We start from the raw sequence: 23,326 nt of genomic DNA on the forward strand, positions 1-23,326 counted from the left end.
AGATGTTTATTTTCATACATAGCCTGTTATATTGAATATCATGTAATGTATAATAGTTTACATTTTTGCTTGGATACTGGAGGTAGCCCTCATACATAGTGAATGTCAGTGTATGGTAATTGGATGTCAGATTGTGTATATAGGCTGGTAGATAAAAGGATTCACAATGCAGTAGGTTATATCTTAGACTTTAGCTATGTTCGTGATTAGCATATCCTTTAATGCATGTTAAGTATGAAAACTATCCATTGTTAGTTAATTTCATTTCCTTTTGACAAGCTGCCTCATTATAATTGGCAAACCATGCCTTTAGAACAAATAGCACAAGTTTGCATTTCTCAACCTCACGAAGGTTGAGCCCAAGTCGAACGAACCAAGCAGGCTTTCATCGGAAAAGCAGTGGCCCAGGCCCAGCCGGTACTGTGTGGGCTAGGTTTGGGCCCATAATATTTGATAAGTTGCCCGTGTACATGGCCATGCTTCTGATTTTGCGAAAGCATTCGGAATCCCTCTATAAATAACCTGCAAGCATGTAATTAAGTAGGATCATTTTTGCTTTTATTAAGTAGAGACAAACGTAACAAGAAAACGTATCCACTATAGGGCATCCTTTTAAAAATAAAGATGAGACGAGCCTCGACAAACGAATAATGCACAAGCTGTGGGGCCCTCGTTAAATGTATATATCAAAGTACTTAGTTTTCAGGGCGGGCCGTTTAGCAAATCTCACGGCCTTCCCAGAATAATAACACGATAGTCTCTTTAGGCGCGTGTTTAATAATCTACTTTCCTAAACTTGGGTGTGCATTTCATGCGACCCAAATCCAAATCCCAAAACATTGAATAAAAATATGTTCCGGATCGTGGGTGCATTTCATGTGACGCAATCCAAAGACATGTTTTAAACGATGTTCACATTCCTTTAAAAATATAATAAAAGCGGTAAAAAAGTTAAAATTGGCACATCAGTTCACAATTGTATTAAAATCAGATAAATAAGCTGAATATGACAGTTGAGCGACCGTGCTAGAACCACGGAACTCGGGAATGCCTAACACCTTCTCCCGGGTTAACAGAATTCCTTATCCGGATTTCTGGTACGCAGACTGTAATATGGAGTCATTTTTTTACTCGAATCGGGATTAAAATTGGTGACTTGGGACACCCTAAATCTCCCAAGTGGCGACTCTGAAATAAATAAATAAATCCCGTTTTCGATTGTCCTTTAATTGGAAAAACTCTTTGTACCCTCTCGCGTATGTAAAAGGAGGTGTGACAGGTATGTTGCAGGTCGGCAGGCTTCGCAATTGCGAATGCGAAACTTTATCGCAAATGCGAAGATGACCTGGGCTTCCTTGGGACGCAAATGCGACGTATTCATCGCAAATGCGAAGAGGACCGGAATTGCACTGGGTCGCAAAATGCGACAAAAACTTCGCATTTGCGAAGTTTGCAGGTTTTGAAGGGGTTCGCAATTGCAACATCTGTGACCTGCAAATTCATAACTTAGCCGAAAATCTTTTATTTTTCAAACTCTTTCAAAACATAAACTCTCTTGGGCGATTTTCCAAAGAAAAGTTCTTCTCCAAATCGATTGTAAGTCATTTCTAACTCATTTTCTTCAATCATTAACATCTTTTCACATGATTTCAACTCAAAATCAAGGGTTTCCATAGGGGAAATTGGGTGTTTTGGGTAGAACCTAGGTTTTTAAAATTTTGGCTATTTGGACCTCGATTTGAGGTCCGATTTCAAAACAAATTATATATTTGGGTTCGTGGGTGAATGTGTAATCGGGTTTTGGTTCGAACCTCGGGTTTTGACCATATGGGCCCGGGATCGATTTTTGACTTTTTGGGAAAAACTTTAGAAAACCTATTTCCATGCATTGGAATTGATTCATTTAGCATTTATTGACATAGTTAAGTAACTTGTGGCTAGATACGAGCGAATTGGTGGTGGAATCAAGATGTAAAGCGGTAGTTGAGGCTTGAATTGTGTTCGTGGCATCGAGGTAAGTGTTTGGTCTAACCTTAGCTTGAGGAAATAGGAGTTGTGTCTTATTTGCTATGTGTTAATTGTGGAGTACGACATATAGGCATGGTGACGAGTATCTATACGTCGATGTCAAGCATGCTCGTGAGTCTAGTATTGTAATTGTTGTGACTCCGTTGTGATTTATTCATGCCTAATATGATGATTATCATTGTTGGTTCCCTTACCGGGATTTTATTGTGTATGACATTGTCTCCCTTGTCGGGATGTTATTGTTTATGATATTGTCTCCCTTGTCGGGATGTTATTATTTATGATATTGTCTCTCTTACCGGGATGTTGTTGTTATACTCTTGCTCCCTTGCTGGGATTCTGTTATGACTCATGTTGAATTGAAATGGGAGCGGGTTGCACGCCTGCAACAAGATATATGAAATGGGAGCGGGTTGCACGCTTGCAACGAGATATATGAAATGGGATCGGGTTGCGCTCCTGCAACAAGATATATGAAATGGGAGCGGGTTGCACGCCTGTAACGAGATATATGAAATGGGAGCGGGTTGCACGCCTGCAACGAGATATATGAAATGGGATTGGGTTGCACGCCTGCAACAAGATATATGAAATGGGAGCAGGTTGCACGCCTGCAATGAGATATATGAAATTGGAGCGGGTTGCACACCTGCAAGGATATATGAAATGGGATCGGGTTGCACGTCTGCAACAAGATATTTGAAATGGGAGCGGGTTGCATGCCTGCAACGAGATATATGAAATGGGATCGGGTTGCACGGCTGCAACAAGATATATGAAATGGGAGTGGGTTGCACGCCTGCAACGAGATATATGAAATGGGATCGGGTTGCATGTCTGCGACAAGATATGAAATGAAAGTGAATTCTGTATTTGTTTTCCTTATCCTTGTTAGTAATTGGATTTTGATTTCTTTATATTCATCTTGATATTCTGTTGTTATCTGTTACTCCCCGCAGCATGTTTTTCCCTTCCCATCTTTAACTGTAATTATCTGCTTTTATTTTTCCGTTGTATATGATTTAACTGCACAGGTTTATTTGGTAGTCTGGTCCTAACCTCGTCACTACTTCGACGAGGTTAGGGTAGGCACTTACGAGCACATGGATCGGTTGTGCTGATACTATTGTGTTGATACTACACTCTGCACTGTGTGCAGATACTAATACCGAAGCATTTGGACCGCAGTGAGGTTGCTGCCTCCAGTCCAACAGGCGATCCGAGGTAGTCTTGCAGGCGTCCGCGGGCCTTGTCGTCTCCTTCTATTATTTCTTTTCTGTTTTTACTTATTCAGAGGCAAATTCGTGTATTTCTATTCAGACCTTATTTGTGGTATTCTTAGATAGTCTGTGAAATTGTGCCACCAAATTCTGGGTAGAGTTGTATTTAGACTTCCGCAATTTGTATTAAGTTAAATTATCAGATTTCGTCTTCCGCTTTGTTTTTGATATTGTTATTTCCGCCGTTTTGATATGTTGTTTTGAAATTATAAGGACTTAAAGACTGAAAAAGGTTAAGAAATTAAAATAATTTGGCTTGCCTAGCAGCTTTCACTAGTAGGCGCCATCAAGATTCCCGAGGGTGGAAAATTCGGGTCGTGACACGGAGACTTCTAGAATATTGTATGATTGTTGGGGGGTTTATATGTATACATGTATTTTTTATTATTATAAATATTATAACAAAATGACAGGTATAATGACAAGTCTGGCCTTGATCGACCATCTTTGCGTTTTCTATATAATAGATCATCATTCCCTCATACCTTTGTTTTTGGTGAAAATTAACTTAATTTTTTAGACGTTTACCATGAACCGTTTTCATGTTAATTCATTTCATGATTTTGTTTCTCCTTCAAATTTTAAATTTCTACCATATTTATTCTATGTTGTTAGTTATTATTAACATTCAAATTTAAAACATAAATAAAGATCATACAAAAATAACAAAGAAAAAGAGGGTTAAGCCAAATAACATTGGAAAGATAGTTTGACCGAAATAATGTCTTTCAAATACTATCACCCATGTATTTGAGCTATGAAATTTGGAAATAGCAGCAGGTTTGGGAAAAATTGGGTGGAAAAAGTAAAAGAAAATCCGATCTGGAATTGGAACACTCCTAGTTGATGGAAAGAATTGATAAAGTAGAATAAAGCGATAACTACAAAGATTTTCGGCATGAAATCACCTTTTTTGTGAAAAGAAGTGGAAGAAGATTAGAGAAATGTTACTGACCTAGTGGGGAAGATGAATTAAACCCACACAAGTCCTTCAAAATATACTGTTAACTGGGAGTAAATAAATGTATAAAAGGGACTGTCGGAGAGTTCTAGGACGTTAAAGTTTGTATGGATAAAAAAGGAGATGAAAGTGGCGGAGACTTCTAGAATATTGTAGGTTTGGTGCGAGGTTTATATGTATATACATTTTTTTATTATATATATTATAATGAAATGGCAGGTATAATAACAAGTGTGCCCTTGGTAGATCATCTTTGCCTTTTCTATATAATAGATCAACATTTCCCTCATACCTTTGTTTTCTTGTGAAAAATTAACTTAATTTTTTAGATGTTTACCATGAACAGTCTTCATGTTAATTTATTTCATGATTTTGTTCCTCTTTCAAACTTCGAATTTCTACCATATTTCTTCTATGTTGTTAGTTATTATTAACACTCAAATTCAGAACATAAATAAAGATCATACAAAAATAACAGAAGAAAGAGGGTTAAACCAAACAAAATTGAAAAGCTAGTTTGATATAATTAATCTCATTCAAATACAATCACCCATATATTTCAGCCATGAAATTTGGAAATCGTAGCAGGTTTGGGAAAAAATGGGGGAAAGAAGTGGAAGAAAATCGGATCTGGAATTGGAACACTCACAATTGATGGAAAGAACTGATAAAGCAGAACAAAATGACAGCTACAAAGATTTTCAGTATGAAATCACTTTTTTTTTTTTTAAAAGAAGTGGAAGAAGATTAGAGAAAAGTTAGTGACTAAGTGGAGAAGATGAATTAAACCTACACAAGTCCTTCAAAATAGACTATTAATTGGGAGTAAATAAATGTATAAAAGGGATATAGTTCTAGGATATTGAGGTTTTTATGGATAAAAAAGTAGATGAAAGTGGCGGAGACTTCTAGAATATTGTAGGATTGTTGTGGGGTTTATATGTATATACGTATTTTTTATTATTATATAGGAATAATATTATAATAAAATGGCAGGTATAATGACAAGTCTGCCTTTGGTCGTCCATCTTTGCCTTTTCTATATAATGGAATTTTCATAGGTTTTAGGCATATTTGTCACAAGTATAAAAGGCAGACTTCGTTCTGAAATGAAATAGCTAGACGTAATTACTAAAATGTGAATTTAAGAATTGGTTATAATGAATCTTCATTCAACTGTTCTTTGATTCCCAAAGTTTAGTTAGTATTTATATAACGGAGTGGAAATGACAATGCTTGTAGAAATAAGAATACATTTGAGAAGAACAACTTGTAAGAAAATTGAAATAAAAAAAATTAAAAGCAGTGCCTATAGAAATCTTATGATATATTCCTGTGTTTTTAGAACATCAGTTTCCCCCCTGAATTAGTTTCTTTTCTAAGTTCATTCTATAGCTTTCAGGAAGATACTTCCATGATTTCACGGAATAGGCAGTTATTGACCATAACATTCCAAGAGTGCAGTTAAAAGGAACACAAATTTTCGAAAGTTATCGAACATATCCACTGTGGTTTCAGTTGTTTCCTGTGGTTCAAAATATAATATTTCAGAAGTAATGCTACTAGCACCAGGCCTATATTCAAATCAAATTACATTTACAAGTTGAGAGAAGGGTTAGATTTCCTTCTTTTTTTCTTGGCCAAAATATTACCACCTCCGTTTCATTTTATGTGAACTTGTTTAGTTAGAAACAGAGTTTAAGCAAGAAAAGAAAAAAAGACATCTTAAAAATTCTAGTCTTTTTTAAACCGGTAAAAAGTATTTTTATTGATAACCAGCAACATGTATACGCTGGTGAGTATGTACAGCCTAGCAAGCATGGCGTGTAATGAGCTCAAAATATCAATCATGGCTTCTACATCATTAAATGAGGCCATGTTGCATTAAAAAAAAGTAAGAGGAAATATATCTCAGCTTTACTATGTGAGAAGAAGACTCTTTGTTGCTCTAAAAAAGTCTTGCGTTTCTTTCCTTCCAAATAGACCAACAAATGGTTGCGAATTGAATTCCAGAACTTGACAGCAGCTTTCCATAGACCTTTCCTCTGCCAGCAATGTGATAAATCAACTGTAGACTTCGGCTTAGCCTAGGAAAGGCCCAAGATGTCAAAGAAGATTCCAAATTTCAGAAGTAAATGTGCAATGAATGAATGAGTGGTCAGTGTCTTCAATCTGATTTTCGCAGAGGTGCACCTGCTACATATGTTAAAGCCTCACTTCGACAGATTTTTATGTGTTAAGACAGCATCATCTGTGACGAACCAAGTGAAACATTCGACTTTAGTAAGGGCTGTACTCCTCCAAATTCGTTTCCAAGGCCAGTCAGCATTTAGAGCATTTTTCCTGGAGAGAATTAAGTAGCCTGACTTAATAGAGAACCTCCCATCAGCGTATCCGTCCATAGTAGCAAACTGGCTTATTTTGTCGGAAGGTCTGGATCCGGGGCAGCTGCTGTAGCAGGGAACAGAAGTCCTGCATTTCCCAATCATTGATTGAAGCTTGGGTTTTCTTATAGCCTATTTGGACAAGCTTCTTTTCAGCCAAAAGTGGTTTTTTCCCAAAGTTAAGGTGTCTAGCTAAGCTTTTAAAAGAAAAAAATGTTTTTGAGTAAAAGCAGAAGCAGTTTTCGAGAAGCCAAACGCAAACTGATTCTCACCAAAAGTACTTTTTTGAAAAGCACTTTTGAGAAAAAAGCTTTTCAAAATAAGCATATTTTAGAAGTTTGGCCAAAAGTGCTATGACATTTATGTAGCTATAAAATTATATTATTAAGGGTAAAATGAGAAGTTTAAACTTTAATTGTGTCCTAATATAGAATGATGTCATTTTTTTGCAACGAACTAAACAAGAAAAGTGTCACCAAAAAAGGAGCAGAGAGAATAACTAGTTTGGGATTTTCAAATCGTTGTACTCTAAGTTGAGGGAAAAGAGATTTGATATTTGCCACTATTGGGGGAAAGAATCAAGTCATATTACCAGAGATAACAAGCTAGTGGCAATCCTTCAGCTTTACTAGTTGATGTGGATAGTCATCTAACAATCCCAGATTTCATTGGTTGAAAATTGAAATATCCATTTCTGCCTTCCCCTTGGAAGCAATATTGGCAGATTTTGCCATTATGGCAGCACTGTGGATTTTCTTTGCTATTAGCACAAGCATTTCAGCTGCCTTGGCTAATGACTGATTTTCATGCTCCCTTGAACTCTCTATTCTGGGATGCTGATTTGCAAAATTAGAAAACAACTGCACTGCTCTCTCAGCTGCAACATCCAAATTATTTACTGCCTCTTCACACATAAGGATTGTTTCACTGGTTGGTCTATGCATATTGGGAGATTCCTTTTTTCCTGTCTGCAAAGGTACAAAAAATATCATAGTGACAACAAGGTTAGTGCATGTAGTATTGCCATAGTAAACTGCCCTAGGATCTTTTGACTGTTGGGACATACATGTTTCTCGGTTAGCTCTGTGCCATATTTTCTATTATGATATTTATTGTCACAAATGAAGAATAAAGGGAGAATAAGAATCTCTTGGGAAATGTTAAAATGAGTCAAACGTTCTATGTGAAGCACAAATTACCCTTTTATTGACTTAAGTAAAAAAGAAAACGTATGGAAAGAACATGATCACATAAAGTATCTACACTAGAAAAAGTAACAACAATTAGCAGTTTTACTACTATATCCTGAGATACCTTGGATTTAGGGTCTGTCATCAAGGAATGAGGATTAGTAACTTTGGCTTGTGCCCATTTCGGGAGTCTTGAAAAGCTGAATTTAAGTGCCGTCCCTGGTGAACTCCCTTCTCGACAGAGTACTCTCTGATTTACTTGGAAGAGTTTTGGGGTCATATATATGCCTTCAGGTTGGTGGTAATTAACCTCATGAAATTTGATTTGATATGAAGTTGCTGGAGCAGCAAATTTTTCTGGGGATAACGGACAAGCATTTTCCTTAATTTTCCACAGCATCACAGACGATAAAGAACCAGGGAGTTTCCAAACAAAGATACAACCATCACGACTTACCTGAATTCATCAGAAATCTATATTAAGATTGGGAAGAAGTCACTAAATAAACTAGTGTAAAACAGGATATATAGAGCAAATCGTTGTAGATTGGGGAAGTTTGCAGCAGCTGTAGAAGTGTTTATTAATTAGAAGCAGTGACATGAAAACATATGCTTTGCACCAATCACTTATGGAGTCACCCAGAGAAATCAACCATGAAGCAAAAGCTAACTTGGAATAAGAGTCATTAAAATTTGAAAAACCTTTTAAATATGACTTCACCTTAGCAGCAGAAACTAGGGAGAACAAGGTGATAGACATCTAATTTTTTGTCCAAGTTTGGCAGTAGGTTACTTCTCACTATATTAATTGCCTGGTGGATACCAATTAGGAAACTCCTAATTAGAGAGATCATAATTCAGATAAGTCAAACATTGGATCGGGAAATATCCATAGCAGGTACTCACAGAAACTAGATGCTTGCAGTCAGGTAAAAAAATGACACCAGTTATAACATCACCATGCCCGAGTGCTTGTGCAACCATATTCCCAGACATAATGTCATATAAGCAAAGAATCTTAAACGAGTCAGAGCAAACCAGATAACTGCAGCTGGGGTCCACACATACCTGTAAAACATGACGTAGGTCTAACATAAGATCAGCTAGATAATACCAATTGAATGGCTTTGTCAGTATTTACATACCTTGAGAGGATCCCCAAAACCTCCAATATGCTTAAATGACCTGATTAACTTCCCAGAAGGAATGCTGAATGTGTTAATCTTCTTATCCTAAGACAAAAAACACTCTTTAAGTCTATAATTTGACGTAGCCCGAGTTATTATATGTTCTGACATGTTATCGCTACAAGAAATAACAGCCTTCTTTAATACATTATCTATCTGAATTTACTAATTCAGAAAGAACAAAGGAAGCAAACACTGTGATCAACAATTTACCTGCCCTATAGTGACAGCAATCTCAGTGGAAGCATCGACTGCCATGTCATATACAACTCCCTGTAAGACTCGATGATAGCAAGATATCTTGTATGCTGAATCGATCATAGCAACATCACAGAAAACCAGAGACCTGTCAAGAGAGAGACAAGAATAAAGGGACATGAGATATCATGTAGAAGAAGCTGCATAGAATGATATTGGTCTTCCAAAATGAAGTCCTCCAATGTTCCAACACTAAGGGTGTGTTTGGTATAAAGGAAAATGTTTTCCATGGAAAATGTTTTCTTGGAAAACAAGTAGTAATCTTATTCATTTTCTGGTGTTTGGTACGCAAATCAAGGAAAATATTTTCTCAAAGGTATTCATAAATAATTTTGATACAATAAACATGAAGCCATGAACTTTCGAAACAACAACCTTCCGAACCCACAAATTTCATAAACTTCTGAACCACAAAACATTCGAAATCGCAAAATTTCGAACTCGTAAACTTCGAAACACATAAACCTCCGAACTCATAACTTTAGAACTTGTACAATTTTGAACTTGTAAACCGAAAGATGAAAAAAGTAAAACTGAAAAAATAAAATATATATATATATATATATATATATATATATATATATATATATATATTCCGGGATGGGTGTGCAGAAAAAAACAGAAATTTGAAAATTACAAAAAAAAAAGTAAAAAAAATTGTGCGGGGGGGTTGGGGGCGAGGTTACAGAAATTTGCAGGGTGGGGGGGTGGTGACGAAAAAAAACCTTTTTGATGGGGTGGGGTTAGGTGGGTTGGGTGTGGGGTAGGTTGGTGAGGGTAAAGAATAGGGCGGGGAAGCTTGAGAAGGAGTTTTGGAAAATGTTTTCCTCCAATTGGAGGAAAATGATGTTTTCCAAAACATTTAAGCCAACCAAACATGAGAAATTAGAAAACATTTTCCAGAAAATGTTTTGCTTCATACCAAACACACCCTAAGTCATTCCTCAAGCACAAATTAGAAAATCATGTTAATATGTTAAGATGCTGATGGGTGTAAGGGAGAAGGGTATGGGTGTCAAGTTGCTTGTGCTTCAAAAATATCAATTTCATCCAAGTTTACTAGTTGCTTTCAAAGTCTAACCTATCTGCGTTACAACTGAGAATCTTAGTGCCACTGCAAGTGCATTTGACGCAGGTCACAGGAGCAGAATGATCACAAAAACTCCCGATGAGGTCAAAGTTCCTGAAAAGGGAGTTAGACAAGTTAGCTATAAATGACTTTTAACTAATTGAACAAACTCAAAAGACCTAGTCAAACCTTTCCACGTCGTAGAGATGAATCATGCCATCCTTTCCCCCAGAGACAAGAAAATAATGACTCTGGAGAAACTTATCAGCAGGAGTGTCATTGCTTTGCAAGCTGAAACTCAACGACAGAATTTCGCCGTCATGAGCACCCTACAAGTGTACGGATACTTAGTATAATTTGGTTTACATGGCAATGGAGTATACACTTGGAAAAGGATTATAAACAAGAAACAATACCAAACAGGAAAACTTAACCGGTCATTAGAAGAAGCAAACCACTTTAGTTAACTGCGCAGCCAACAGAAATACAGGTTTACCTGGATGCACATATACTCAGCTGTGTGTAGGTAGAATATATGGAGATTTCCCAGGAAATCCCCTGCTCCCAGATACCTTCCATCTGAACTGACAGCCATTGAACGATAGCCTGTAGAGGCAAAGCCTGATGCCAGAGATTCACGTTCAAAAACACCAGCCCTCGCTGTTCATATACAAAACCAAGAGTATTAACCACACGAGTGTCATATTATATATGAAGCACATTTTAGCAAAGATCAAGTATCAAAAGAGCAACTTTTTGGTATGGTGAGGAAGAAAGGCACACCTGAAAGTGTAGAGCCTGCTGAAAGGGAACTCAAAGATTTGTCTTCTGTTGGAAGAGGCAAGCTATTGTCTGATGAGATAGATTGTAATTCAAGATCCCACAACCTGATGCTGCCATCAACTGAGCATGTTGCAAAAGAAACTCCACCAGAACAGCCTTTAGCAGCACATGCTTTGGAGGGATCATGCATGTTTTCGCATGAGAAATTCTTGATGTCCCATATGCAGGCACTATGTGAAACTAGCACAGAGCACCTGGTGGCCTGGAAAGTATATCATCATAATTTTCAGTCTTACATATGCGACATGGTTCGCAAAGTTGAATTCAAGCCCAAAAAAACATAAGCCATCATGGCTTATGCCATACAAAATGAAAAGAACAAGTCAAAATTGGGAAAGAACTAAGAGTTTTAGAGAAACACCTTGTCAACATCCTGAACATCCCATATGTAAATGCTGCGATCATCATAGATGACAACTGTAAAGGAGAAGTTACCATCAAAATCAGTTAATTTAGGAATTAACTCCTTCTACCAAAAGAGCTAGTTACTTACCAAGTTTTTGAAATATTGAAAACTGACAAGCAATTGCGTTAGGCAGACTCTCCAACAGCTCATATCGATTTTTTCCAATCATTGCATGACCGTCTGCAGCACTTTCTTTACTGCATCTGGTTTCAGCATAGTATAAGCTTCCAGCATATAAAAGAGAGTTTGCAGCAAAGAGTTTAACTTGTCCATTATTGCATGCACAAGCAACCAACTTTCTGGATACTGATAGTCCAAAGGCTTTCTCAACCTGAGGTGCAAGTACAAAACAATGATGAGAAGACTAAAAGGCCTTTTACTTGAAAAGGTAATACATACCGGTTTATAGCACTTAAATATCAGAAAATTTCAGCAAGTACAGAATTTCTTTTCAATGCTCTTCAATGTAATCAGTACTAATGTGGAAGAAACAACAACATATACCTGTAATTCCACAGAAGTTGCAATAGTCATCTCCAAGTTTAGAAGGCACAAAACCCCTATTAACAAAAGAAGAAATTAAGGAGCACAAGAACATGCAAAAACATAAAGATAACATATGTATGTTAAACTTGTAACCTGCATCTGTCAGCGCATAAACATGCGAAGCTTCACCAGTGCGAATGTGATCAAGGAGACTACTCTCACCCCACGTGGAAGATGCAACAGCTATGAATGAGCATCCTTTATGATGACCAAGGTTAGCTTGCTTTCCAACTGCTCCTGATGCTGTTCTAGCTTTCCTATGAGATCTGGTAGGTAATCCCAATTTCCAGAACTTCAGGTGCTTCTTTCCTGCAGTGATAAACAATCTTCCATCTGATGAGAAGCTAACAGATTCAACTGCAGAACTTGGCGTGAACCCCTTGCATTTTGTAATTAACGTCTGACTCTGGAAATCCCAGAGGCAAACATATCCATCATGAGGATATCCAACAGAAGCGAGGTGTTGGCCTGCAGTTATTAACACAATCAAGAAAAAGTGAGAAATAAGAATGACACCGAGGCTCATCTCCCCTTCCATGTATCTCAAACAAAAACCGGTTGCTTAGGCAAAGTGCAATGACTAATTACAACAAACCATCAGGTGAAAAGGCAATGCACGCTATGCCGTGTTGATGAGCCTTCAATTCGCATGTCGGAGCCAAACTTGCTGCTTCCCATATCACTACTGCAGGGTGAGGTCCTGACTGAAGCATCGCCCCATTAGTTAGTGCCAAAATTGACTTAAAAAAAACTAGTCATCAGTTGAACAGAACAGTCTATGTGAACATGTGTGTGTATGTAGCTTTTCCTGTCATAATACATATACATGTAGCTTTCACTACCAAAAAGAAAGAAAAAAAGAAAGACAGTTATAACTTATAAGAGCATATAGTTTATAAGTTTGAGCAAGACGGCTAATTTTATCCATGCTGCAGCTTTAACAAGCCATAGGAAGCAGAAGAGACATACTGTTGAAGTTGAAAAGACAAACTGGAGACACTAGAAAGGTGAATGTAGCTTGTCCAACTCTTTCACCTCTTTAAAATGACTCTAATTTGATGATAGTAGTGCATTAATGGACAAACACTTTGCTATAGCCTCAATTAGTAGTGCATTAATTGACAAACACTTAGTTATAGCCTCAATTAGTGGTGCATTAATTGATAAACACTTTGCCATGAGCCTCACTTTGATAGTAGTAGCTCATTAATGGACACACACTTTGCTATGAGCCTATGACTACTTAAGATGGGGCAAAATTCCCAACAAACAGCAGAGGGACCGAGCCCTATCCTCAAGGGAGCACTGCAGGGTGAATTGCTAGACCAATCTAGCACAACAACAACAACAACAACAACAACAACCCACTAAAATCCCACAAAGTGGAGTCTGGGGAGGGTAATGTGTACGCAGACCTTACCTCTACCCCGATGGAGCAGAGAGGCTATTTCCGATAGACCCTTGGCTCAGGAAGACGGAAATAAAACAAGAAAAGACAATTCATTAGTAACTTCAGCAGAAACCATAAAAATAGTAACAGAAGCATAAAAACCAAAAGATAAATGACATGCATTAACAGTAACCAGTATCTAAGGCCCGAGCTAAGATAAACAGAAAGGATAGTGTGGACTCAATATAAATCGCAAGTCATCTAAGATCAACCCTATCCAACCCCGCCTCACCCCGGGTATAAAGTAGGGAAAGCTCTACTACCCCATAGCCTAAAACCCTAAATGCTTGACCTCCAGACCTTCCTATCAAGGGTCATGTCCTTGAAAATCTGCAGTCATGCCATGTCCTGCCAGATCATCTCTCTCCAAGACTTCTTAGGTCGCCCTCTACGTCTTCTCGTACCTACCACAGCCAACCACTCACACCTCCTCACCGGAGCATCAAGGCTTCTCCTCTGCACGTACCTAAATCATCTGAGCCTCGCTTCCCGCATCTTATCATCCACAGGGGTCACGCTCACCTTCTCCCGAATATCTTCATTCCTAATTTTGTCTATCCTAGTGTGCTCGCACATCCACCTCAACATCCTTATCTCTGCTACCTTCATCCTCTGGATATGGGAGTTCTTAACCAGCCAACACTCTGCTCCATATAGCATGGCCGGTCTAACCACAGCTCTATAAAACTTACCTTTGCGTATCAGCGACACTTTCTTGTCACGCTAGACCAATCTAGCACAATTGTGTCAATAGAGCCTCCAATTTTAGAGCCTGGAGTGATATGGCATAAGGCTTATTCCAGCTACCTCATTCTAAAAGCACAAATCACGAAATCCTCCAAATTTTCCATGTTTAGAAGAAAATGTAGTACAATGAGATCAGATGTTAGGCCCAATACGGAATCCAAAGTCTATGGCCCAGATATTGTCAACCAGCTTTATCCCGTTTCATAAACTACGATAATTAAGTTAATGTTAGTCCACATAGAATAAAAATTCCAAGCAGTTATACCTCTCCAGCAGCGATAAAACGTCCGTCACGTGAAATGGCAACACAACTCAACGGCTTCGGCAATCGATCAGATACTACCAAATGCGACTGCGTGCACGAATCTACGTCGTAAACCACAGCAACACAGCCCGCAATATACACACATTTCGAATTCGAAACTCCGGAAGCCGCAGCCAGTCCATTTGCATTCGCAGTTGTGAAACCGACTATTTCCTCTAATATCAGCTGCCAAAAATCGAGGAAATTGTAATAATGATCAAATTTGGAAGTACGCACATTGTGATAATGATTGTTACCTTTGGAATTTCAGCTTTTTTCTCCTTGCGACTACGTTTCATCTTCTTCGATTTTGAAAACCCTAGCGATGATGATCAACAGAGGCACACTAAGGTGATTAAGGAGAGTGAGAGGGGGGCGGGAAATTAGTTCAAATATAAAAAGAGATTCTGCTTTTGATTTCGGGAAGACATTGCGCTGATATCAAAAGTAATATTCCTGTACCAAGCAGTAATATTGTTTTACGGAGTATTATTCTGCAGTAATGTCATAAACTTCGAATTTTTTAAATTTATATCATTATTCAAATTTAAATTTAAAGTTATATATTCTCCTACTAAGCTAAATAATTAATATCTCAAAAATAATTCGAAACATGATTTTGTGCATATGGACTCAGCGTTATGATTCGAAAGAAATTCACCATTAGCTTGATTTATAATTAATAATTAAAAATTATCTATAATTTCAAAATTAATCGAGATTTAATTACTTTTTCAGCAAAAATATAATCTAGACAAAAATACTCTTTGTTAAAAGCCAAAAAAAAGTAGCATAATATACCAGAGTTCAAATTTTTTACATATGAAATTCCAGCATAATGTGCTAGAATTCATAATATGCTGGAGTTTAATACGCAGAAATTTCAAAAGTAAAAATTGCACGGGGCGCCCTATTTGGTCGCCCCCATTTAACTTATACCCATTTTTTAAAAAGTTTTAACTTGTACCCACTTTTTAAACAACTTCAGTCCATTTTCTCCTCCTCATTCTTCTCCTTCGTTTTCTTCTTCTTCTTTCTTTCTTTTTTTTGGGGGGAGGGGAGGGGAGGTAATCCAGAGATCATTGTTATACAAAGTTCTCTTTTCATACCAACTACTTTGATTTCAGACGTTAAAACTTCAACTGAAATACAAACTAAAACAGATTTTCGACAGTCATGGTTGAACTCACATTGGAGAAGAGTAAAATATTGCAAGGAAAAAGCTTGGATGAACAATCAATCACTTAAAATGATGAACAAAATTCAAACCATGAATACCTGGAAGGTAGGCAGCCTTCCTGTCTTTCTGTCTCCAGTCATTAATGTGTTGTATAAAATATTACGACAACAATAAATACTTAAATAATACTTGTACGACACTGTAGTTCCGTAGAAGAAACCAGACTAGCATTTTCATGTGTGAGACAAGAGCAGATCAAAAAAACTTCAGCTCTAGAGCTGAAGTTCGCCAGTTACAAAATAAAAATTTCAGCTCTAGAGCTGAAGTTCGCCGGTTACAAAACAAAAATTTCAGCTCTAGAGCTGAAGTTCGCCGGTTACAAAAACAAAAACTTCAACTTTAGAGCTGAAGTTCGCCAGTTACAAAACAAAAACTTTAGCTCTAGAGTTGAAGTTCGCCAGTTACAAAACAAAAACTACCAGTTACAAAAACAAAAACTTCAGCCAGTTACAAAACAAAAACTTCAACTCTAGAGCTGAAGCACACTTGCTACTTCAGTCCCGTCTACTAGAATGTTGAAGTTTTGCGTGATTGCATTTGCTACTTCAGCCCCGTATGTTGAAGCTACGCGAAAAAATGGGTACGCTTGCAATTTTTTTTGCAAAGCGGGCACAAGTTAAAACGTGACCCAAAAAACGGGTATAGATGCAAATGCCCATTTCAAAATCCAATATATTATGCCGGGCTTTTTTTGTGTTTCAGTTAAAAGTATTTTTGTTCATATTTTATTTTCGCATTAAATAGTGATAATTTTTAATTACTTTACAAACACTAATAATTTTTTAATTCATGCCATTTTGACTTATAAATCCAACAAGAGCCCATAACAGAATTGCATGTATTGGTTTTATGGTTTCTTTCTTCTAGATTTTCAACAAGAGTATAAATAAGAAAAAAGAATTTCCATAATTTAATTTGATCAAATAATGGCTAACAAAAAATTTGGATCCATCATGAAAGCTTTCTATAGGTTTCTACTTACAATCCCCACCATGGATTAGTAGTGTATCTACACGTAATTATTGATGTTGTTTTTAAACACGAAGGCGAGAGCTAACTATTCTCCCTTTTACAAAAGTGGATTAAGTATCTTAAAATTTTGGGTGCATCACTATATTTGTCATAATGTTAATTGATGTGGAAGAAATGAATGGTTTGTGCCTTATTATTAATTTTGCACATTATACACAGTGATAAGCTACACACTTGATTAATCCAAAATTATTTTATCTCACTAAAATTGTTAGTTATGATATGTAAAATTATTGAATAATCTTGTCTCAAGCGATTAAACCTACTTGGTTCTTATTGTCGAAGTCCAACATAAAGAGAAAAACCATAATGCTAATAAGTAATAACAAATTAATGTGTAAGTTGAAACTTGTGCAAGTTTTGTTGCAAAAATACACGGATAAATTAAAAAATAATTAGAGCATATGACTAATTCTTTAAATGTGAATTGCTTACCAAGTAAGAAAAACTTATTTCGTATTAAGAAAATTGGAGACAAAGTTCAGTAATGTGCGGTTGGAATAAAAATATGACTAAGCAATAGTTTGATAGAAAAAATATTAAATTAAGTGTATTTCATGGTGTAACTTATATCTTATAATCACATAAACTATGTATACTGGTTCAAATTAGAGATAAAATTCAAGTTAAACTAATCTAATTTCTGGTTCCTTAATTTGTTATATATCGTGACATGTTGAACAATTAATTGGGCTGGATAAAGTCAAATAGAGAAAGAGAAAAGAAAAAATGAAAAAAAAAGTGCAAAAGAGAAAAATTTTAAAAAAACAAATAAACTGAAAAATTAAAGAAAAAGAAGAAGAAAAGAAGAGCTAAATGGAAATACAGCATATCCATGTATGATCTCGAACCAAGGCACCAAATATCAAACTTTGAACATGGGTTCCCGTTATAGCAAAATCTTCTAAAATTTATATAGGAAGTCTATTTTAACATTAAAAAATATGGGTTCACGTGCCGTCTCTCTTAATGTGGATCCACCACTGAGACCTTAATGTTTTTCTTCATAAAACATTAAAATAAGGTATGTTGAGGTTTGCACTTATTTTTAATACTACTTTATTACTTATTAGTACAGTCAAACCTCTCTATAACGTCATTTGTTTCGAGATTTTTTAGCTTTTACAACGAATGGCTGTTATATACCTCTAACAACATTTTGACGTTTAAAATACTTTTTGGATGTTATAGATAAAAATATCCAAAAATAAATTATTTTTCTTTTTTTAATGTTACATATAAAACTTGTGGGATTTTAATGGGTTGTTGTTGTTGTTATAATGTTACATGTAAAAGATAAGAAAATTCTTCAAATTTAAAATCTCAGAAGATATGCATATTTCAGTAGGTATATATTGAAGAAAGCTAATACATTATTAATAAATTCATTATCTAAACGTACAAAGATTTAAATTCTAAGGTGCACATTTTAATGCTACTAGGAAAATAAATTCTTTCAAGTTTGATGAAATGTTTTTTTAATTGTAGTTGTTTCGTAGATTGCATTCTCTTACTATCGGTATAACGTTTGAATTGATGTAGATTCGTGTCCAAATTTTCAGCAAAAAGGTATCCAATGAAAATATATCATGTGCAGATCTTCAAATCTTGTGTCTTATGCATGATAGAAACTTTGATCAATGGAAAAGATTGGTGCATATTTGTAGAATTATTATTAGTAATCTTAAAGATTATATATAGTTGTAGAGAGGGATAATTTTACAAAGAGTGTTTTACAATTAATATGGTTGTTGTTGTTATAGGCAAAAAACTATTATAGAGAGGTAATATATATATATATATAACTTAAAAATTCGGTTCTAAGGAAAACTTAGCTTTTATAGTGAATGATTGTTATATAGGAAAACTGTTATAGAAATGTCTGATTGTATAACTAATTAGTTGAATCTTCAGTATGGTAATATTATCCTTATTCTTCCATTTGTTTGAGGAAGGCACTTGAACTATATTCAAGTCGCGTCTACTTACACGTTTTATTTCGAACACATAATATAAATACTTCATAAAAATAATCGAAATTTTTCTCAAAATAAAATGAAGAATAATGACAGTATCATTTGGGAAATTCATCAAAGTCGCAACAAAGCAATATTCAAGAAAATTACTTCTTTGGGGGGCTTAAAACAGAAATATCACGTTTGTTATAACAAAGTATCTAAAAAAAAAAAGGTGATAGAAGCATGAGATAATCCATACGCCTCTAATTATTTGATGCTTAGGTTTTAATGGGAGTGGTGAGTACATACGTCTACGATTTTGTTCCTTTGTATTTATATTTTTCTTTTCAATTCATTTTTCTGGCATTTCCTTTTAGGGCATAGTTCTTATTTAATTTGTAGTACTATATTTCTCTCTATAAAGTTTTCTCCACTTAGCTTGACGAATTCTTTTGTGCATATTATTAATTATTTTAACGAGTGGTTCGAACAAACCATGTTATTCAATAAATTGATGTCTCACATGTCTATATATAATAATAATAGTCCCATACTAAGTGTATGAGTCCAAATTCGGACGACCATGACTACTGACCAATACGACAAAAGATGAGATCTTTACAACACGACGTCCTGTGGAAGACGGTGACGACCAACAAGTGGATAGAGGACACATGACTTTCGCAGTAATGTAGGTCTAACAGGAGGCTTCAGGAATATACTTCGAATATTCCCTATGATATGTTTTCTAGGGTTCAGAAGGAGTTGTCTCTTACATATAGTGAGGAAAAGATCTTGTAAAAAGGGGGAACTTTCGACTAAGTGCATCCATTACAATATTTATTCTACATTCTTGGTGATCGTTCTTTTGACGCTTAATCATTCGGTTCCACGAGATCAATAAATATTATTTACCTTGTTCATCCCTTATGTTCCTCATTCTAAAGTTTATTATACTTGACTGAGATTTACCCTTTCATCTTCTTTAATTCATTTAATCAAAAAGGTTTCAAAATCTTTTGGGTCAAACAATTTGGCGCTGTCTGTGGGGGATTTTTCTTTAGCTAAGATTATAGTTTCATCTAGACTCCTGAAAGGGATAATCACTTCTTCCGAGCTTGGTATAAACCAACAATGGCAGGGAAAGGAGATGCAAGGCAAAAAGCCATAGTAGGCGTCACGGCCAACCTCCTAGACACCATCAACGAACATAGTAGAGAGGATCACGAAAATGAAACACCAAACATTACACCCAGGGGAGACACTTCACCTCCCCCGCACGGAAGCGTGACTGCTTCATGCGAAAGGGAAGCCTCCACATCTGCAACATGAGAGGCACCACCGTTAGTAAGAAGACTGTTGGAAGAATGGCTAACAAGTGCTCTGAATGCCATCCTTGATAAACCCACCCAAAGGGATGATAGGAATGTGGCACATGCAGATGTCACGATAAACGAGGGTGAGCAAGACGCCCCCCGTACAGGTAGCACTTATGTTGCTAATAACGCAGGCAATGAAACGCTTGCAGCTATTTTCAAGAAAATGGAGGAGATGGAAAATGAGAATAAGGTACTCCGTGACCAAATAAAAGAACACCAAGAGAGAGTTGACAAAATACCAGGCGCTCCAAAGTTGCTGCCAAAATGCGATGTTGGTTGATTCATCGAGCAACCATACAGTGAAGAAGCGGCCCCTTACACCATTCCAAAGACCTTCAAAATGTTGCCCTACTTAAATATATATGATGGTACTACCGATCTAGAAGACCACATCATCCACTACGTTACAGTCGTAAAAGGCTAGAATCTCTCAAAAGAGCAGGTACCATTGGTGTTGTTAAAAAAGTTCGGCGAAACCTTAACAGGGGGAGCCTTGACATGGTACTCTAAACTACCAGCACGCTAGATAGCAACATTCGAGGAAATGGCAGACAAATTCGTCACCGCCTATGAAGGAGCCAAAAAGGCAGAGGCTAGGGTAATGATATATTTGCCATAAGACAGATGCACAGCGAGGGACTCGGGTACTTTTTAGTTCGATTCAACAAGGTGAGAATGAGCTTGCCAAATATGTTAGAAGCAATGGCAGTAGCAGCCTTCCAAAACGGATTAAACAGAAATGGGTCGAGGGCGACCAAAAAATTGCTAAGTAGGTTCATAAAATACCCTCCAACTACTTGGGAAGAAATCCATAACGCCTACTGCACCGAGATACGAGCCGGCGAGGACGATCTAAATAGCCCGACCCAACGGTTGACGTCATTCCAAACCAAAGCAAGGAAAGATCATCGCAACGAGGGTCGAAGAGATCAGTTAGGGCCCCGCTCCGATCGGGAAAGGCATCAACCCTATGTTAGGGTGTCTGCCCCGCCTCCACCACGACGCACGGATGATCCCCCCGACATATGGCACCATATCAACACGATAAAGGTATGCCTCCACTCCTATCCGCTCACAATTTTTGTGTGTTTCTCCTTCAGAAATATTGTACGCCCTAGAGAAACTCAGTCCAAAGGTGCAATGGCCGCAAAAGAAGAAATTAGACCCCAGCACTCGGAAGTCAAGCGCTTTCTGCGAATTTCACCAAGAAAGGGGTCACAAGACCGAAGATTACATATGACTACGATAGGAAGTAGTACAAATGCTAAACTAGGGTCACCTGAAGGAGCTGCTGAGCGATCGAGGACGAACTAACTTCGCCCGCGGACGTGAACAACCCCAAAGACCTCCAAAACCGCCTTCTCCTGCTCGCACCATACAAATGATCATCGGCGAGGGCGACGATGCAGCGATCAATAATGTCAAGTTCACCACCACACATAAACTCAAACGATTAATCACTCACGAACGGTATGATGACCTCGAAGACAGTATCATCTTTGATAAGTCGGATACCGGCGATTTGTCTTTCCCTCACTATGAGGCTATTGTTATCACTTTACGTATCGCAGATACTGATGCAAAAAGAATAACGGTAGATGACGGCAGTGGTGCGTGTATTATCCATCCTCGAGTCCTCGTGCAGATGAGACTCGAAGATAAAATAATACCACATTGTATAACGCTAACAGGTTTTAATAATGCAGTTGAACGGACTTTTGGAGAGATAGTGCTACCCATCCTAGCTGGAGGAGTCACCCTGGAAAGGACATTTCACGTCATGAACAAGGAAACGACTTACAACGCCATCATAGGGCACCCGTGGATACATACCATGCGAGCGATCCCTTCTAGTCTCTATCAAGTGATCAAGTTTCCTACCCCATAGGGAATATTCAGCATTCTAGGGGAGCAACGCACCGCATAAGAATGCTATCGTATCTCCCAAGATTGCGCACACACCCAACAACTCAAAGGAGAAAATACGGAAGCATAGCAATCAGCGATGTCGAGAGCCAAACTTAACGTGTGAATAGACGTTATCAAGGACCCCGACAATGTGGAAGCATCCTAATCAACGATAGAAAATCTTGATCACATCCTGCTAAACGGCAACGACAGCACAAAAAAGGCTTATATCGGGCACAACCTCTCGGAACCAGGTAAATTTCATAAGTTCTTGACTGACCATGCCGATCTGTTTGCCTTCTCCCATGCAGATATGCCAGGCATCCCAAAAGATATAGCCACTCACAAGTTAAATGCCGACCCCATATATTCGTCAGTGCGGCAAATGAGAAGGAAGTTCAACGAAGCCGTCCGCAAAGAGGTCGATAAGCTACTCACAAATGGCTTCGTCTGGGAATCGAAATATCCTCAATGGGTCAACAATGTGGTCATGGTGAAAAAGAAAAACGGAAAATGGCGAATGTCTGTAGATTTCACAGACCTAAACAAGGTATGTCCGAAAGATTCTTTTCCATTGCCATACATCGACTAGCTCATCAACGCAACAGTAGGACATGAGTTGCTAAGCTTCTTGGATGCCTATTCGGGTTACAATCAGATCCTCATGGAAGAAGAAGACCGGGATAAAACCACTTTCATCACTCATTAGGAAACATACTGCTATAAAGTGATGTCGTTCGGACTAAAGAATGCGGGGGCGACATATCAGAGATTGGTCACCAAAATATTCAAAAACCAACTTGGTAAAACAATGGAAGTCTACATCGACGATATGCTGGTTAAGTCGAAGAGGAAAGAAGATCATATCGGTCATCTAAAGGAAGCCTTCGACACATTGAGATGGTACAACATGAAACTAAACCCCGAAAAATGCGCCTTCGGCGTAAGCTCGGGAAAGTTCCTTGGTTTCCTAGTGTCACATAGAGGCATCAAGGTCAACCCGAAACAGATTAAAGCCATCGAAGGAATACCCGAAACACTGACCTGCAAAAAACAGGTACAAAAATTAATGGGACGGATAGCAGCCCTGCCGAGGTTCATCTCACGGTCATCGGATAGGTGCCATAAATTCTTTAATGTATTAAGGAAGGACAAT

The 23,326-nt window shown here is 37.4% G+C and overlaps 1 protein-coding gene across 6 annotated transcripts; it reads right to left on the reverse strand.

Annotated features, from left to right (window-relative positions):
* Positions 1 to 6,009: 6,009 nt before the first annotated feature.
* LOC104216948 (uncharacterized) lies at positions 6,010 to 15,116 on the reverse strand. Of its 6 annotated transcripts, none has more exons than XM_070151032.1 (17): positions 14,911 to 15,113; positions 14,615 to 14,839; positions 12,748 to 12,856; positions 12,246 to 12,620; positions 12,111 to 12,166; positions 11,694 to 11,937; positions 11,562 to 11,617; positions 11,141 to 11,402; positions 10,854 to 11,017; positions 10,547 to 10,686; positions 10,370 to 10,471; positions 9,244 to 9,376; positions 8,989 to 9,075; positions 8,750 to 8,911; positions 7,968 to 8,300; positions 7,246 to 7,621; positions 6,010 to 6,741 (listed from the first exon to the last, which is right to left on the reverse strand). In XM_070151032.1, exons 1-16 carry the CDS (start codon positions 14,950 to 14,952, stop codon positions 7,319 to 7,321), a joined length of 2,793 nt encoding a protein of 930 aa, XP_070007133.1. In that variant the 5' UTR covers positions 14,953 to 15,113; the 3' UTR covers positions 6,010 to 6,741; positions 7,246 to 7,318. The 6 variants fall into 6 exon arrangements, with proteins under 6 accessions (XP_070007133.1, XP_070007134.1, XP_070007135.1 ...); XM_070151033.1 differs by having other exon boundaries at positions 6,010 to 6,785; XM_070151034.1 differs by lacking the exon at positions 8,750 to 8,911.
* Positions 15,117 to 23,326: the final 8,210 nt, after the last annotated feature.

Source organism: Nicotiana sylvestris, chromosome 7, assembly GCF_000393655.2.
Source record: "Nicotiana sylvestris chromosome 7, ASM39365v2, whole genome shotgun sequence".
Taxonomy (NCBI): domain Eukaryota; kingdom Viridiplantae; phylum Streptophyta; class Magnoliopsida; order Solanales; family Solanaceae; genus Nicotiana; species Nicotiana sylvestris.

Coding starts and splice junctions, on each gene's coding strand:
- LOC104216948 (XM_070151032.1), bottom strand. CDS start 14,952: ATGAAACGTAGTCGCAAGGAGAAAAAAGCTGAAATTCCAAAG. Junction 14,840..14,910: donor AAAAAGCTGAAATTCCAAAG/GTAACAATCATT, acceptor GATTTTTGGCAG/CTGATATTAGAGGAAATAGT. Junction 11,018..11,140: donor AGCAGGCTCTACACTTTCAG/GTGTGCCTTTCT, acceptor GTATATGAACAG/CGAGGGCTGGTGTTTTTGAA.